This window comes from Drosophila gunungcola (genome assembly GCF_025200985.1).
Source record: "Drosophila gunungcola strain Sukarami chromosome 2R unlocalized genomic scaffold, Dgunungcola_SK_2 000011F, whole genome shotgun sequence".
Lineage (NCBI taxonomy): Eukaryota > Metazoa > Arthropoda > Insecta > Diptera > Drosophilidae > Drosophila > Drosophila gunungcola.
In genome coordinates, this window is record NW_026453169.1 from 1,328,952 (window position 1) to 1,345,068 (window position 16,117).

General features: G+C 39.6%; 2 protein-coding genes across 10 annotated transcripts in view; one reads left to right on the top strand and one right to left on the bottom strand.

Moving 5' to 3' along the window:
- LOC128255397 (kazrin) overlaps positions 1-9,485 on the bottom strand; it is a 43,714-nt gene extending 34,229 nt beyond the window's left edge. For 3 of the 9 annotated variants that reach the window (XM_052984979.1, XM_052984976.1, XM_052984978.1), the window contains exons 1-2: positions 9,119-9,482; positions 8,132-8,298 (exon numbers count right to left, since the gene is read on the bottom strand). The gene's annotated coding sequence lies outside the window, so the exon portion shown is untranslated. Of the gene's footprint in view, positions 1-8,131; positions 8,299-9,118 lie in introns of all 9 variants that reach the window. The other 6 variants (XM_052984986.1, XM_052984985.1, XM_052984981.1 and 3 more) reach the window with 4 other exon arrangements.
- A 3,028-nt stretch (positions 9,486-12,513) lies between these two features.
- Positions 12,514-16,003, top strand: LOC128255406 (RNA polymerase-associated protein Rtf1). Its single transcript, XM_052984998.1, has 4 exons — positions 12,514-12,751; positions 12,864-13,827; positions 13,902-15,086; positions 15,151-16,003. Exons 1-4 carry the CDS (start codon positions 12,671-12,673, stop codon positions 15,252-15,254), a joined length of 2,334 nt encoding a protein of 777 aa, XP_052840958.1. The 5' UTR covers positions 12,514-12,670; the 3' UTR covers positions 15,255-16,003.
- Positions 16,004-16,117: the final 114 nt, after the last annotated feature.

Genomic DNA, 16,117 nt, shown 5'->3' on the forward strand with positions numbered 1-16,117 from the left:
ACGGAGAAAAAGTAACGCACAAGTTGGGCACTAATGCGATTTTATCAGAGGAAAACTTTCTTCAATGTGAGACAATTTCACTAACACAATATGGTATTTACCTCAAAAGAATCGTTTGAAATACCTTTTACCTTTACCAAGGTAACACATCATTTAATCATATTATATTCAATAAATGCAATATACTTCATAACTATTATGATACAAATTTGATACGTAAGTTTATATTTAAAATTTTTTGTATTTACTTTGCAAGGTTAAAAAACATTTTGTTTTTAAATTTATAACTACTGTACTATTCACAGCATGGTAACAAGTCACAAAAAGTATTTTTAAAAATTGAATTAATCTTGGCTTAGTTTAAGCATTTTAAAGACAAATATATTTCAAATCGGGGTCGCCTCAGAGTACGTCATAAATATTTCATAGAATTGCAAAGAATAATAATCATTAAACACATAATTGGTATTTTTGTTTGTTTCAGATTATTTTAACTTTCCAAAAGTTCAATTGCAGTACGTTATTATGTTAAACAATCATTTTGTTAAATATTTCGGTATAGGGTTTTTCTTCTTTAATATTTTTTTGTGAGTTACTGCTGCTGACACAAGGGAAAATTTAAAACTTTGTTATTAATTGCAGCAAACTCTGCCCTACAGCATATTAATAATAAGATCAAACAATACGTTTCCTTTGTTGCGATACAAATGGCGAGTATCCCATTTACCCACTCCTTCTATTGGACACAAATTCAGGCCTGTCCATTTGGCCACTGCACATTATGGTCCTGCAAATGGGATTGGGAATGAGAAATGGTACCCCTGGGGGCTGGGAATCGCAGATAATAGGATTTCCTACCACTCCACAATATATTTCAATTAGAGACCACAATTTCGGTGGGTGCAGGTGCTATGAGGTAGGAAGGATTAGCCTGGCCAATCGGTTGGCCGGCAGGGGTTATCCTCATCTTCAAAAAACTGCAACGAGATGGGAAATTTTCCAAGCAATTTAAGCACACAAAAGCATACTAGAGACTGCTTTAAATTTAACAGCTCCAGAGACACAAAAAACCCGTCTGAAAGGAAGCTTAATAGTCAAAGCGAAAGAAAGAGATGAAAAGTTGAATGAGAAAGCAGAAGATGACTTTATGACTTTTCAATCCACTTGTGCTTCCTGCTCCTTGTCTGGAATCCCCCTAAATAACCCCCCTTTTCGACCGCAGATAACAGGAGCTAAAACCGCATCAAATCATTTCGTGCTAATGGAATTGCTCCAGTGCTGATGGAATTTTTATGGTCCAACTGGGCTTAAGCCAGAAGTTTTTTCCGCACAACAAAAATTTATAGCGGCAAGCCCAACAGGAGCCCCAAAATTATTTTTTAAATTTCCCACAGTTTTTCAGCTGCTTCCGTGTTGTTTACGGTTATATGTCAATAATTTTAAATGAATGAATGGGTGTTTGGGTTTGGGATTCTTTGTCGGGTTAACAATATTCATTTTTTGATTGAATTCAATGGGCTTTGGATCAGGCAGAAATAATATTCGCATCAAATGGGAATTGCATAAATCTGCATTTAAAACGTTTGGGCCAGATAAAAAGCCAATAACAATTTACGTTCGATGGCCAGTGTCAAGGTGGTCGAGAGTTTTGGGGTGATATTCGATTGCGATAAGGGTGGAAAACGGGGGAGGTGTCTGGGGTTAATACATCAAAAGAAATTAAAAACACAATCGACCCAGGGGAGAAGACCAAACAGTGGTGGAGCTCCAAATAAAATTAATAAAACATTGTTTTCGTAACAAAAATCCAATGGCAAAACAAAGGCTGAAGCTCTGCTTTATTTTCAAAAACCTTAAAAAAAAGCAATCCACTTTTTCATTCACATTTTTTCTTTTCAAACTTTTGTTCTAGTTTTCAGAGAAACAAATTTTTTCTGTGTTCAATAAAACGGTAAAATATAGTTAAATTGAAGTTTAAAGCTTTCCAAGTTTTTGTGTTAAAAATGTGTAATTAATTGATGATTTGTTTTTATTCAGGTTAACTTTAAATTTGCTTACTATATATTTGTTTTGCTTATGCATTTAATTTTATCATTTCATTACGGATCCATTTTATTTGTAATTTTTCGCTTTTTGCAATAAACAGTTGCAATTTCATGTTGTCTAACCTAGATAAGTTATGTTTGGAATGGATGACGTTTTCGTGACTTTGAACCACAGTGCCCCGGGCTCAAAATAATGAACAAACTCCCGACTGCGGCTAAGCCAAACCCAAGGGGGGCGTATTTCATGGGTGGGGTGGAAGGGGTGAACACGTCGTCTGCCAACAGCACGTGTCGTCCGCCCTGCGGGAAAAAGGGGGTTACGAAAAGAGCGCTGGGAGAGGGTGAAAGAGGGAAGAGGAAGGGAAAGGGGAAGGAAGTCCGCCAACGTCAGCCAAAATGTCACTCGGCGATGAGCAAATAAAACTACCGAAAAATGAACATGAAACCAGAGTTGGGGAGCAGGGAACTGGAACATAAACGAAAACCTGACAACCCTGCCAAGTGGGCCATGTTTAGCAGACTGTTGCTTTTTCAATGTGTCCTTCTTTCTCTGTCTCTCAACCTTTTTATCCCCATCTCTATCTTTATTTTGAAGCGACAGTGTTGAAAAAAAGTACTACGTATAATTACAGGATCATACACAACAAAAAATATTCAAAGGACAATAAAAATAAGAAGTCAAAAGCATTAAATCTACTAAACACCTTCTAGGTTTTTTTTTAAATAATGCTTTTGACTTCTTATTTTTATTGTCCTTAGATTATTTTCTGTTCAGGTAATTAAACATAGTATTTATCAGTAAATGAATTTTTAGAACTCATATTTATACAATATGGGTTGCATATTGTTTAACTTTATAGATATGCATTCTACTAATTAATTTACTGATAATTTATGGTGTCTAAGTAAGACAAGAACTGCTGAATGAAAGTACCTGTAAGCACTTAGATACTATCCATCACTGTTTAGCTATTGCTGTTTTGCTGCTCAATTTAGTTCATTGGCTTCAGTTTTTCGTCCTAAGTGCGGACAATCACTCGTGGGTCCTGTTGCAAGGATAACCGGGGTTGAAAGTACATGACCCACAATGTACCTGGCCACCCCCTTCCCGGAATTGCACCATTCACCCGTTGGCACTAACATGGATATACAGAGGTGAACCAAAATCGTTTTTGTGGTTAACTGGGTGGTTTATGGTTACACATTCGCCGCTTCTACCTTTTCGCTTTTGTCGGCCTCTCTTTCGCTCCGCAGGCCAACTAATAAATGAGGACGGCCCGTGGGCGTGGCCGCCCATTTGCTGACCGCGTTTAAATAGCTGTGCCTCCATTTGGTCTCTTTTTTCTCCAATTAAAGCCTGGCAGTTCAAAGGAACTCAAACGAAGCTTACTACACCGAAACAAAATAAAGACGACTTACTTCTAATTAATTAAACTCATTGCTTAAACTAGTTTGGCCTGTTTTTCTAACTCACAATTAAAGTATGAGCCAATTTTCACATTTATGACTTCTGGAGCCTATGACACCTATAACTACGAATTTTTAAAATGCCATTTCATTCTTTTATTATATTAGAACAAATCCTAAGCACTAAAATATTAGTTTTTTATTATAAGATATGTAACACTCATTAAAATAAAACATTTCTCGTGTAGTCTCAATCTGAAAGCTTTAGACATTTTTTATAGCCAACAACATCCGCGTTGTCATGGGGGCTATGACAATTTCCCCACAGATGTCATCGAGATGGTATTTTAATTCATTTAATTAAAAGTTTAATTACATTTCTGTTTTGCGCCGGATTTGCCAACCATGAACTCTGGTGACATCTGCCAGGCCCATTAGGGCTGTACGGATTTCATAATGCCATCCAGCGACAAGCGTTTATTTTTTGATCACTAATTGCGCTTTGATTCGCATTTGGATTTTGACTTCGATTTGGATGCGCTCATTTCTACGCACAACAAAACCAGCGGTGACGATTTAATTAATTCAAGCTTTGAGTCCATCAAACAAAAGCCGGAATAATAGAAAGGGAATCCGGCGAAGCGCGAGTACAATGAAAATTTATTAGATTCAACTGCCACCACCCACCGTCAGTCACCCACTGGCCACTTGTGAGCCCGCCTGCACCACCCACATGCCCCACTCTATGTATGGATGTATGACCGATGTCTACTGAGCCCGGGTTTATCATTCTGATCACGTAACTTGTGTGTGCCACCAGCACTTTTTCATTTTCATTCACTTAGGCTTGCTCTGCAAACTTATATAGAGTCGGTTGCCCTATAATGAAATGATTTCTCTTGACGCTTCGTCGATTCGCGTGGGTTGTGATTTCTTGCTCTGGTTCCTCCGACTTCCAGCTAAGGCTGAAGCTGAAGCTGAATCTTAAGCTTTAGCTTCTGCCTTTTGCTTTCGTTTGCCCCGGTCGCGCATCATTAACCCACTGGCGACCAACGAACAACTGACATTGAACTCACGCGTGTGCGCTTGTGGGTTTGGGTGAGTGCCAAGGAATTCGAAAAGTTGTAATTCAATTAAAGTTTAATTGGTCCGCAGGCAAGTGGCGTAACTTAGGCAATGAATATTTTATAGCAGCTTGAGAAGCAAATTTATCGCAGATTTTCTTTGAAAGTACAAATCAGTGCAATGGTAAAAACCACAATCTTTGGTTTTTGGTTAGAAATGTAACTTTGTATTTACAGACTTTAGAGGGAAAAATTGGTAAAGCTTTTGGTTAAATCACTTCCGATTAGAAAATTTCAACATTTTAAAGAAGGTAACTAAAATGAATAGCTGAATTTAATTTTGATTCTTCATATAATTTAAAGTAAATCACTTATAATGAATTTAATTAATGTTATTTAAAGTGAAACAAACCTGATGTTGCATAGTACCCAAATCCTCCTGGAATAATTATGCACTGGTTAAAAAAAGGTAATAAATTAATTATTTCGTGTTCACTTAAAAATATTCTCCCTTTGATTTTATTCCATTGCGATTTTTAGTTGTTTTAAACAAATCTATGATAAAATACTTAAAAATTGTTTAATTTTTCATTTAATTTGATTTAAATATCTGAAAATTGAATTAAGATTTAAAATCTTATATACAACTCAAATAAAATGCATTTTAAGTAAATTAGGAACTATTTTAAGTCGAATATTTCCACATTACTTTAAGTTTTTAATATTAAATCATGCATTTAGCATAATTATTTCATATTTAATTTTAATATTTAATGTACAATTTTACTATTCCATTTTTTTATTTGTGGATATTTGGCAGAATTTGAAAATTAAAACTTCAGTTCCATCCATGGATGCATTGAAAACTTATTTATGGCTTCATTTGGGGATTAAATAACAATTTATCACTGCAGTTTTATTTAATTTTCGTTGTTGTACTTTGAATATATCAAAAAAAAATATATTTGCATTTTAATTTCTGGAAATTGAAATACGAATAAAGCCTTCGTTTAAAATCCCATATTTCAAATTTCAATTGAATTCAATAAAGCATTCCGATTTGCGTTAGTAACTTCCAAACTATTATTCTTTAAATGCAACTCAACTTGTTTCAAGTATTATTGCTTGTTTTTCGTTCTTGTCAAATTAATGAGGCGTTGTGATTTTTCTTTTGGCTTTTTTCGAAACTAAGCGTGTTCAGGATAAAACTGAAACTCGGAGTGTTTAACTTTTTCACTACTTTATTCTTCCTATTTTTCTCGATTATGTTGGCTTTGTCGGAACATTATTAATTTGCAGCCATGAGATTACCAATCCGTGCATACGTTTGAGCCAACTTTTAGAGGCGGGACTTGCAGTCTGATGTTAGGGGAATCACGCAACGCGGAAAATGTTTATAAATGGGAGCGGGTTTGTTGCTAAAGCTGTCGACAGAGCAGTTTGCACCTGCCGGCGCTTCGACCTCTGCCGCCTTTCTTACCGGTGCCACATGCTACACGCAATCTAATTTAGCTGGCGAAATACGTGCTAAGCGTGGAAATGGTTAAATGGAAAAGCGGAGAAATGGAGCAATGAAAAAATGGGGCCAGGCCACGCCCGTTCGAGTGGTTCGAAGGGGTTATTTCACGCAGTGGTTATAATTCGCCTAATGTACTAAGCTGTCTAATCCGATAAAGGCAGCTTTAAGGTATACGGCGGACCCGTTAAGTCTTTGCCGGGAAACTCGTGTCACAGTTCAGCGTTGAATTTCCATGCCAAGGGGTGCAGCTCAAAGCAATTATTTCGAGGACCGGAGCTCCTTGCCGGGATTTATGCTCGTTATTCCGTCAGTCGGAGGGAATATGGCCAAGCCTTCTTTGCAATGGCGCTCTGTGCATCTTCAAGCTGCATTCTTCGGCTGAATTATTCATGCCTTTTGTCGCTTGTTGTTGCCGTGCCTTTGCGAGATGCGAATCCTGGCCCAAGGGTTGCAGCATCCTAGAGGGTTGGCCAGGGCAACAGGCACTGCCACCCGCCCGCCCATTTTGCCCATCTCGCCAACCCCCTCATTGTCCAAAACGAGGAACGTCTTTGGCTTTGTGCATTTACCAGTTTCGCATGCACTTAGAAAAGTTTTGGTAATTTGAGGAACACAATTTAGTACGCGCTCCAGAGCATTAAAATAAATTTGTGTAATTGTTGTGTAATTTAAAAAAAATAGTTAAGAATCCATATATATTAAACGCCATTTTTTAATGGGAACTTAGAATTCATTGAAATTCATTTACTATATAAAACTATGTATTTTTTTCAATCAGATATTTTCATTATATTTTGGGGTTTAAATGGTGACTAAATTTATTTCCATTTTAATTACACTAAATCGTATTTAAAAAAAAAAATTTAAAAAGTAGAAAACTATATTATATCAATTTGTTGCGGTGTAAAATCAGCATTAATCATCCCCCCAAAACCCCTAAAACCAACTGACTTGCTTATCTGTCGTCCGGCCATTTCGGGTTAATGTTGACAAAACGCATTTTAAGCACTTCAGCTTTCGCCTCGTAGTATTTTGTTTTGTTTAGCCGACAGCCGACACTTTAGCCCCCTCACATGTGCGCCTGTTTGGTTCTGATTTGAGTTTTCTGCTGGCTAAAATTTGCATTGGAAATTTGTGCAGGGCGGACCTTCCTATCCTGGCATCCTGGCCAACAGGCTGGAAACCTTTTCCCAGCCCGAATGCAAGTGGCCATCAGCAGCTTTTGTCCAGTGGTCACTCCACAAGCATTGTTTATTTACCCCCTCAACCACGCTTTCCACTGACCCCAAGGCATATACATAGATGTTGCTTCTGTTTTTCCTGCGTGTGTGCCTAACCTTTTGAAAAAGGCTTTATGGCCCAGAACGAGAACATATAATCGAAATCCGGGGGGATAGGCTGAGGAAATTGGAAAGGGCAGATTTGACTAGATTTCAAAAATTAAAGGACTGAAAAGGCTCACAGCAGAAAGTGTCGGCTTAAATCCCTTGCTAACAGAAATTTCCAATTAAAATTGATCCAATTTGCTAAGACCACAGCCCACAGTTAAGAAAAATGTATCAATTAGCTTTGAAAACACCTATTAAGAGTACTGGGGAAAACTCAATTTTCGCATAAGCAAAACATATATTATTTTCCCTTTTCTCAGTTTGTCGTTGAGCTTAACAGAAAAATGTGAAAAATGAGCTTAAAGTGCTGAAGCAAGTTTGTTTACAAAACTTGTTAAGTAATCTCAAAGTATTTACCAAAGGAATACATTTAAGCTGAGCATTTTTAGCTTAATTTATTTTTTTTATAGGATTTTAGTTTCGTACTTCCAGTACTAATTTAAAGTCAAAATTGGTATGGAATTGAAGTAAGCTAATTTGCAATATATAATCTGGGCCACAACCTATTTAAACTTTATACAATTTTAAAAATTAGAATTCACAGCTTCCCAATCAAATTACTCGCCAAAACTCAACTACTAATTGCTCGAATTATTTGGGGTAATTTCCTAATTTGTATTCTCTGCAGACTGAGATATTTGGCAGCCATTCATTTCAGTCAGCAGCCACCGAACCCGGCCAATTAATATTCATTTGAGCAAAACTCACCCGCTCTACAGATGCCAGCAGGATGGAAAATCCTTTATTTAGCGGGCAACTTTCCGCGCTTGTTTTTATTTTTCTTTTTCGTTTCGTGCTTTTTTCCGAGTTTAGTTTTGGTTTTTCGGACGCGGGTTTTGTTATTCCCCAGTTAGCTGTTGACGTTGTTTCTCCAGCTGCAAATGCACGACAAATTAACACAGAAAGAGACAGGGAGGGTCTATCAGAAAGAGAGGGGTAGAACAAAGAGCCAACAGAAACTGAAAACAAAATGCCGTATCCTTCTAACACAAAAAAAAAATAAAAGAAGGAGAAGCCACGCCCGCGGCTCGGCCGCAAAAAATATTGAAAAAGTGGGAAAATGCAGAAAACTAAAACTCTGTCACTTGCGGCTCTGTAAGATTTGTTTTAACAACAAAAAACGTGGTCTCGTGAAGAAAGAGTTTATTCGAGCTGCATAAACCTGAACCACACGGAGCAAAACACGTTGGTTTTTATTGCTGAAACATAATTAAATACAACCAAGACTATCTTTAAGAAACAATTTCAAAAAATTTAATTAAAAATTTTAATGGACTGTTTATTAATTATGGCATAAAGACAATATAACTTCATTGCGCCCAAGTAGCTAAGACTCAAAGAAACTTAATTATATAATATAAGCTATTTACCTTTAAAATAACCATAATGTTCCTTTCCGTAATCGGAATTTAAAAGTGTAAGAATAATTTTTGAAATTCAAATTTGACTGGATGCTTTGATATCATTCATATCAATATGACATTTAAGCATATTTAAATAGTAAGTAAATAAATAAATTTTAAAATAAATTATTATTAACCAGCCTGGGAGATTTTCGCTATAACAGAGTCGAAATAAACATAACAAAATTCATTTTGTTTTTTCTCTCTACCTTTTTGAAAATTTTGAGCATTTTCGGTATCAGTCTTCAAAATTAAGTCGCAGTTTTTAACAGTGAATCCATTCTCTCCTTACCTTTTCTGTTATGTGAGGCTTGACGCTCAGCGGGCCATGTTTTTATTGAATTTTTCCTCTTGCTTTCTTTTTTATATTTTCGTGAGATTTTCGCACCACAGAAAAACTGAACCGACACACTCGGGTTAAATATTTTTTCTTTCTTTGGCTTTTAGCGTTTTGTATTTAATGGGCTTTTGGCTAGCAACCCCCGTCTGCACTTCACTTGAAAACACAACGGTACACTACACTACACTACACTACACTGTGCTATATGGACCGCCGATTGACCGTCTTTCGAGCTACCGTTTACCGTTATCCGCTACCACACTCGCGAGCTTCTTTCGTTGAACTGGCGAAAAAAAAAACACCACGCTCACGCACACATCGAGATAAAAATTCACAATTGAACTTTGCTAGTTTTTACAGCAAGGTGAGCTGAGCTTTAATGGCCGCTCTCTCTCTCTCGCGGGAGTCGCTCTTTTCTCCCTCTCTCTCTCTTACCACTTTTGGCAAAACAGCCGGCGCAACTGAACGCAACGCCAACGCAACAGCGCCGCCGGCCGAGAGCTTCCAACCCAAAAATGGCAAAAACAAGGCGAAAAGTGGGACGGCGGCCATGGCCAACCCCCTTGGGCGTTCTTCGTTCTCTGTCGCTCTCTGGCGCCCGCTCTCTCGCTTTACTGCGCATGCCGCAAAGCTGAGCTTCAAAGCTCCGACCGTTATGGGGGTGGATCGTCGGGGGTTGGGTGGTAAGTGCTGAACTCAGCTACAGGGGTCGCTCTGTAAACACAGAATCTGCAGTTCAAGAAAGTAATGGGGAAAAAATGTTGTACAGGGCTTTAAGAGCTAGTGGCTCTATAAACTGTTTGTGTACAAAGGCTTTAAGGGCTGTAATGTACAATAATGCCCGCAAACGGTATATTCAAAGTTATCTCCAATGTTTCTAAAAAGGCTTTTCTCTAATACAATATTGCTTTGGATTTGTTTGTAAATTTGGTACGGTATTTGTCCTTGTTTTGTTCAATGTTGCTTGTTTCTAAAATGCCGAAAACGATCTTGCAAAAATAATAAAGATTTTAAAAAATGTTAAATAGTGAGATTTTAAAGATGTTAATTTGGTTAGTTATCAAAACATCAAAATCAATTTAAAAATCTGCAGATAAATTAATCTGCTTTGAAATATTTTCAAAGCTTAAGCTTAAAAAAGAAGTCCAAGAAAAAGTTATTTATAACTTTATTTTATATTTTTAAACTTCAAGCTATAATTTGTATACTATTTAAATTCTTTCCTTCAAGCATCTACTGTAAAAGAACATGTTTTTTGGGGTGGGCGCTGGCTTGAGTGGGTTGTTTCTATGAGCTGACGCATTGCTGCTTTTCTAGTTGTAATTGTTGTTGTTGCTGTTGAATGTGCACTTTGTTGAATGTGCAATGGTTTTCCTCATGCCGCTGTTATTGTTGCTACAACTGCTGCTGCTGTTGCTACTGCAAATTGCCTCGCAGCATTTAAGGCGAATTATGAAAGTCTGTATGTGGGTGCGTTTTTCACCCTCCGCCCCAAAAAAAATACCCTCCCCCACTCACCCCTTTCCACATTCATCCCCCCTGGCAGCCAGAACTAAGGGAAAACGCGCTCGAGGCACCCGGAATTCGCCTGCATTTTAATTAATATTGATTGTAAATTATTTTCTGTGGGGGCAGCAGGTGTTGTTTTAATTTAGTTTACTAAATAGTGTTTTTGCGTGGGCGCAAAACAAGCACATTCGCGGGGGAAAGCCCCATAACCCACTTACCAGTGTGCAGATATGTATGTACATATGTTTGTCTATTACAGGGTACACAAAGTCATCATGCCCGTGCCACATAGCGATATCATGCAAATTGAAGGGGGATGCCAAAATTTGCATTTCAATTCAACAGTCGCCATTCCGTTCCTTTTGCACCCCCACCCTTCTGTTTACCTTGCTCGAACAGCTTCGCTTTATTTTTTCAACTCTGCTTTAAGTGTGATTCAGTGTTGCGCTCGACAGCGCGGCAAAATGTGCACGTGCTGCACCAGCCGCAAGGCATTTCCCATTTCCCCCGGGGTGAAACCGGGAAAGTGGAAGGGAGAACGGAGGTCCTGTCCGAGCAGAAAAATCCCGAAAGATGTTGGGCTCGAAATCGAATTGAACGGTTATTGACATGATATTGGGGAGCGATTCAAAGAGTCTACCAGCAACATTTTTAAACTAATAAATTCCTGATTTTTGTTCATGAAACTGCATTACTTTTCTAACAATATTTATATAAAAAAAGCGATATAAGTGCCTACTCTATAATGTCACTATCCGTTTTCAAAAAAGAACCATGAAGCACTTAAACAAAAAAAAAAATTATTTTAATTCATAGTAGGACAAAATCCCCACAATGGCAATTTCAAGTTTCCAGAAAAACATTCAGAGAAGTAATGGAAAACACGTAAACATTTTTATTTTGTATTTATGAAAATAGTTAAAATCAGGCCACATCTCGTTCGTTGATTAATATGCGGTTCGAGACAGTATTGTGGCTCAGATCGATTTTATTTCATTTTTCGAGTCCATTGATTTTTTTTTTGCTTAAGCAAATATGTAATGTAGGTCTATGCTGCATTTTTAAAAAACATCTAATTGTTAAGCTACCGTTAACCAAAACTATTACTGTTTTGAGCCATTTACTGCAGGCTCTTAAAGCTACTTTTATTCGATTAAAATGAATTTAATATTAATATATAATGTGAGCGAGCACAAATATAATGGACCAGACAAAAAATCACGTAGATTGGTATGGGACAGAACAAATCTATTTTTTTTACACAAGTAATAAATTTAGTTCGGCTTGCAATAGGTGGTGTTATAAATAACGCACAAGTACTATGAGTATATGGCAGGCTCAAAAAAAAATTATATTTACGTCTGCTCGGGACGCTCCGCATGCGCCCCCATATAATCATAATTTTTTGTTGGTTTTAGTCTATTTTGCTTTTATTTTTTGTTTCATTTGTTACCAAATGTGTATTGTTTTAATAAGATTGTTTTTATAAAAGTAATTAGAAAGTAAACAAATTTTCTAAGTGAAGAAAAGACTACATATTATAGCTTCCATTGAAATATGGAATATTTCATAATAATTAATCAATATTTTATTTCAATATTATAAGTTCACGATTAAGTTTGGGAGACTAGTTTACGCGGACACGGACAGACAAATTAATAAATATGAACCTAGTATTCGGGGTTTCACGTTAGCTTCAAATTCAAACTGTTCCCACAAAAAGTGATCCATGAAAATACCGTTGCCCAAATACTTGTGGCAGGTTTTCTCAATCAGCTGTTTTTTTGTCTGTGCGCTCGATAGCTGCGTAGCCCTGTTCGTTGTTAATCGCCATCCCTGGCACATCGATGGTTTGCTGCGAGAAAAGGCAAAAAATCGATACATCGACTGCCAACTATCGCACTCATCTGCCATCCCTAACGGCACGCACTACATTTTTTCGTACTTGTTTGGTTAAATTTTATTACCTACAGAAGGCCAGCAAATTGAGCAGCAATGGGTAAACGGCGGACGCAATCCCTGATCGACTCCAATTCCAGTGATAGCGACAGCGAATCGGAGACCAATCTGGAATCGGTGAGTGGAGTAAAAATAGGGTGAAACCTGGTCCTCGCCCCTTTCTCCATATTGCGATGTAACGAAAATCAATGCGGATTTGTGTCTAACGTATATTATATATAATCCACAGGACCTGATGTCGTTGGCCAAAAAGCGCAAGAAGCCCCAAACGGCGGCTAAATCAAGTTCCCGCTCCGACTCCGATTCCGACTGGGCCAACAACAAAGCCGGGGCCCCCGCCTCCAAGAAGAAGAAGCGTCAGAAGGCCAGCAGGGACTCCAGCTCGTCGGAGTCAAATTGGGATGACGACAGCCAGGATGAGGAGCCGCAGGCGAGGCAAAGTCCTGCCCAAGCGGCGCAAGCGGAGCAAAAGCCGCCTGCGGAGGCTGCCAAGCCCGCCCAACTCAGCGAGCATGAGGAGGGCGAGGTGTCCGACAGCGATTCCGACAAGTCCAAATCGAACTCCTCCTCTTCAGGGTCTGATTCCTCGAGCTCCTCGTCCTCCAGCTCCGATTCGGAGTTCGATGACGGCTTCGACGACGACCTAATGGGCGACGAGGAGGATCGAAGGCGACTCAATGGTCTGTCCGAAAAGGAGCGGGAAACGGAGATCTACAAGCGCATTGAGCAGCGCGAGATAATGCGCACGCGCTGGGAAATCGAGAGAAAACTAAAGTTGGCCAGGCGTGGCGAGAAGAGCCAGGAGAAGTCCAAGAACAAGGGAGAACGGGCCAAGAAGAAGAAGGAGAAGCGCGAGAAAAGAGCGAAGAAGGCCAGGGAATCCCAGGCGCCTGCGCCACCACAAGCTTCTGTATCCACGCTATCGGATGCGGAGACCAAACCCAGCATTGATGTGCGGACCGCGAGCCCCTTGTCCTCGCCCGCTCTCAACAGAGATGTGGCTTCCACTTCGGCGGCAGTGGCCAGTATTCTGCCCGATGATCAGGCAGCTGCCGCTGGTGTATCCGACTATTTCGATCACAAGGAGCGATCCAAGGAGCGAAAGAAAAACGTGGAGGCAAACAAGACGGACGACAAGCGTAGCAATGCTATGGCCTTGTTAAAAGCCAAGCGTGAGGGCAAGGCCAAAAGAGGTAAGCTTAGATGAGTACTACATAAGGTTATACCATAGGGTTTTAACATTTTTACTCTCCCAACTACCTTGCAGAGGAGGAAGAAGCCAAACGCCTGGCTGAACGAGATCGTGATGACGATAAGGAAGAACTGGAGAGCGTCTCCGGCTGCAAATCGGCCGTGAAACTGAAAGCCTCTGAGATTTATTCAGACGACTCGGGCAGCAGCGATTGGGATGAAGATGAGAAGCCCACGGGCAAGCGGTCGCGCTCCAACAGCAGCAAGGCTTCCAGCGAGTCCGAAGATGACGAAAAGGTTCCCCAGAGACCTGTTTTCATAACCACACGCGAGGATCTAAACAAGCTGCGATTGTCGCGCTACAAAATGGAGCGTTTTGTTAACTTGCCAATCTTTGAGAGCACCGTACTCAACTGCTTTGTGCGAATTAGCATCGGGAACAATGGACAGAAGCCCGTGTATAGGGTGGCAGAGATTGTGGGCGTGGTGGAGACGGGCAAGATCTACAGCCTGGGCACCACGCGTACTAACCGCGGACTGAGACTCAAGCACGGAACACAGGAGCGGGTGTTCCGGCTAGAGTTCATTTCGAACCAGGAGTTCACCGAGAACGAGTTCAACAAGTGGAACGAGGTGTGCCAGCAGTCGCAGGTTCAGATGCCCACAATCGACCTGATCGCAATTAAGCAAAGCGACATCAAGAAGGCGCTGAACTACGAGTTCAAGGACGAGGACGTGGACAAGATCGTCGAAGAGAAGAACCGTTTCCGGAACCGACCCACCAACTATGCGATGAAGAAGACCTGTCTGATGAAGGAGCGCGATGCGGCCATGCTGAGGGGCGACTACGACATTGCCCAGGATCTGGGCCAGCAGATCGACGAGCTGGAGAACCGTGCCTCTGAGCTGGACAAGAGGAGATCGCATACCCTCAATCTTATCTCCTACATAAACGATCGGAACCGGAAGAAAAACGTGGAGGATGCCGAGAAGGCGATTTTAGAGGAGGCTCGGGCCAACAAAGGCCTTAAGATCTCCGATCCCTTCACGCGCCGGATCACTCAGCCGCGCATGGGTTTCAAGGGTGCCAAGAAGGACGACGATGACATGCAGCTGGCACCACTGCCACCGCCGCCCCCGGGTAAAAAGAGGCCCAACGAAGCGGGTACTTCGACTGCAAGCGCTAAGCCCACGGACTCCAAGGATTACAGTCTGTATTCACTGCATGACTTTGACATCGACTTGGATGTGCCGCTACCGGGTAAGATTTCCGTCATTTCCACAGCCAAATTAATTGAAATTGTGAATTTTATTTTCCCTTGCAGTTAGTACGAATTCCGTGCCCAAACCGGCCAACAAGCCAGCTGAAACAGTCTCCAAGCGTTCGTTGAATCTGGAGGATTACAAGAAGAAGCGCGGGCTAATCTAGGAAATGTATTGACAAAGCCTCACATGTTAACGTCCTAGATTAGTGTAGTGTCCAAATGACTACAGCAGACATTTGTTAATGCCACGACGACTCGCCCAACTAAAGGAGCAAAAATATGAATGATTTACAGTTACAGTTCATAATTGTATTTTTAGGTTGACAAAGAATGTTTTGAATTAGATCAGGCATAGCGAAGAATTGTCTATTGTATCAAAATTAAACTCCTCCTTGTTTGTGTTTGTTCGGTAACACTTTTATGATTAAATTTTTAGCGAAATTATACAAGCAGCACAAACAACCGCAGCAGCAATATCGAACATTTAAAATTCTTATGCAAATAAGGGACTCATTAAGTAATATTTATAGATTGATAAAGCTCTATTATAATTTTAATAGAATTTAAGTTGAAAATTGTATTACGAAAATAGATTTCCAGCCCAGCCCAATTATTCTCGACGAGATGTTTAATAAATTAACAACTAACATAATTTATACAGAATTAGTTTACAGCAAAAACTCAATTGTTTACTCAGGCAAATGGCAAGTGTGAAGGAGGAGATTCCAGGGAGATATATAAAACAGGCTGATTAAATGGGATACGAGCATAGAATGAGCATGTATTCGTTGGTTGTAACCGTTCAATGCTGTACTAGCTTTAGGCGAAATTCATCAATTGTGGCAACAGCATTCATATACTTAATTATACACAAATAATAATAATTTATAATAAAGAAAACGACTATAAAATGTATTTGTATTGTTAACTTAAATGGATTGGGCATAATGTGAAGGCAAACCTGAATATAAAGATAATCATTTTATCGAGCGTTTGACACCTAATGTTTAGTAATAAAGTCTAATTG

Excerpts from the sequence above, each read along its gene's own strand:
- LOC128255406 (XM_052984998.1), top strand. The coding sequence starts at position 12,671 with ATGGGTAAACGGCGGACGCAATCCCTGATCGACTCCAATTCCAGTGAT. Across the intron at positions 12,752-12,863 it reads CGGAGACCAATCTGGAATCG|GACCTGATGTCGTTGGCCAA; the intron begins GTGAGTGGAGTA and ends TATAATCCACAG. Across the intron at positions 13,828-13,901 it reads TGAGGGCAAGGCCAAAAGAG|AGGAGGAAGAAGCCAAACGC; the intron begins GTAAGCTTAGAT and ends ACTACCTTGCAG.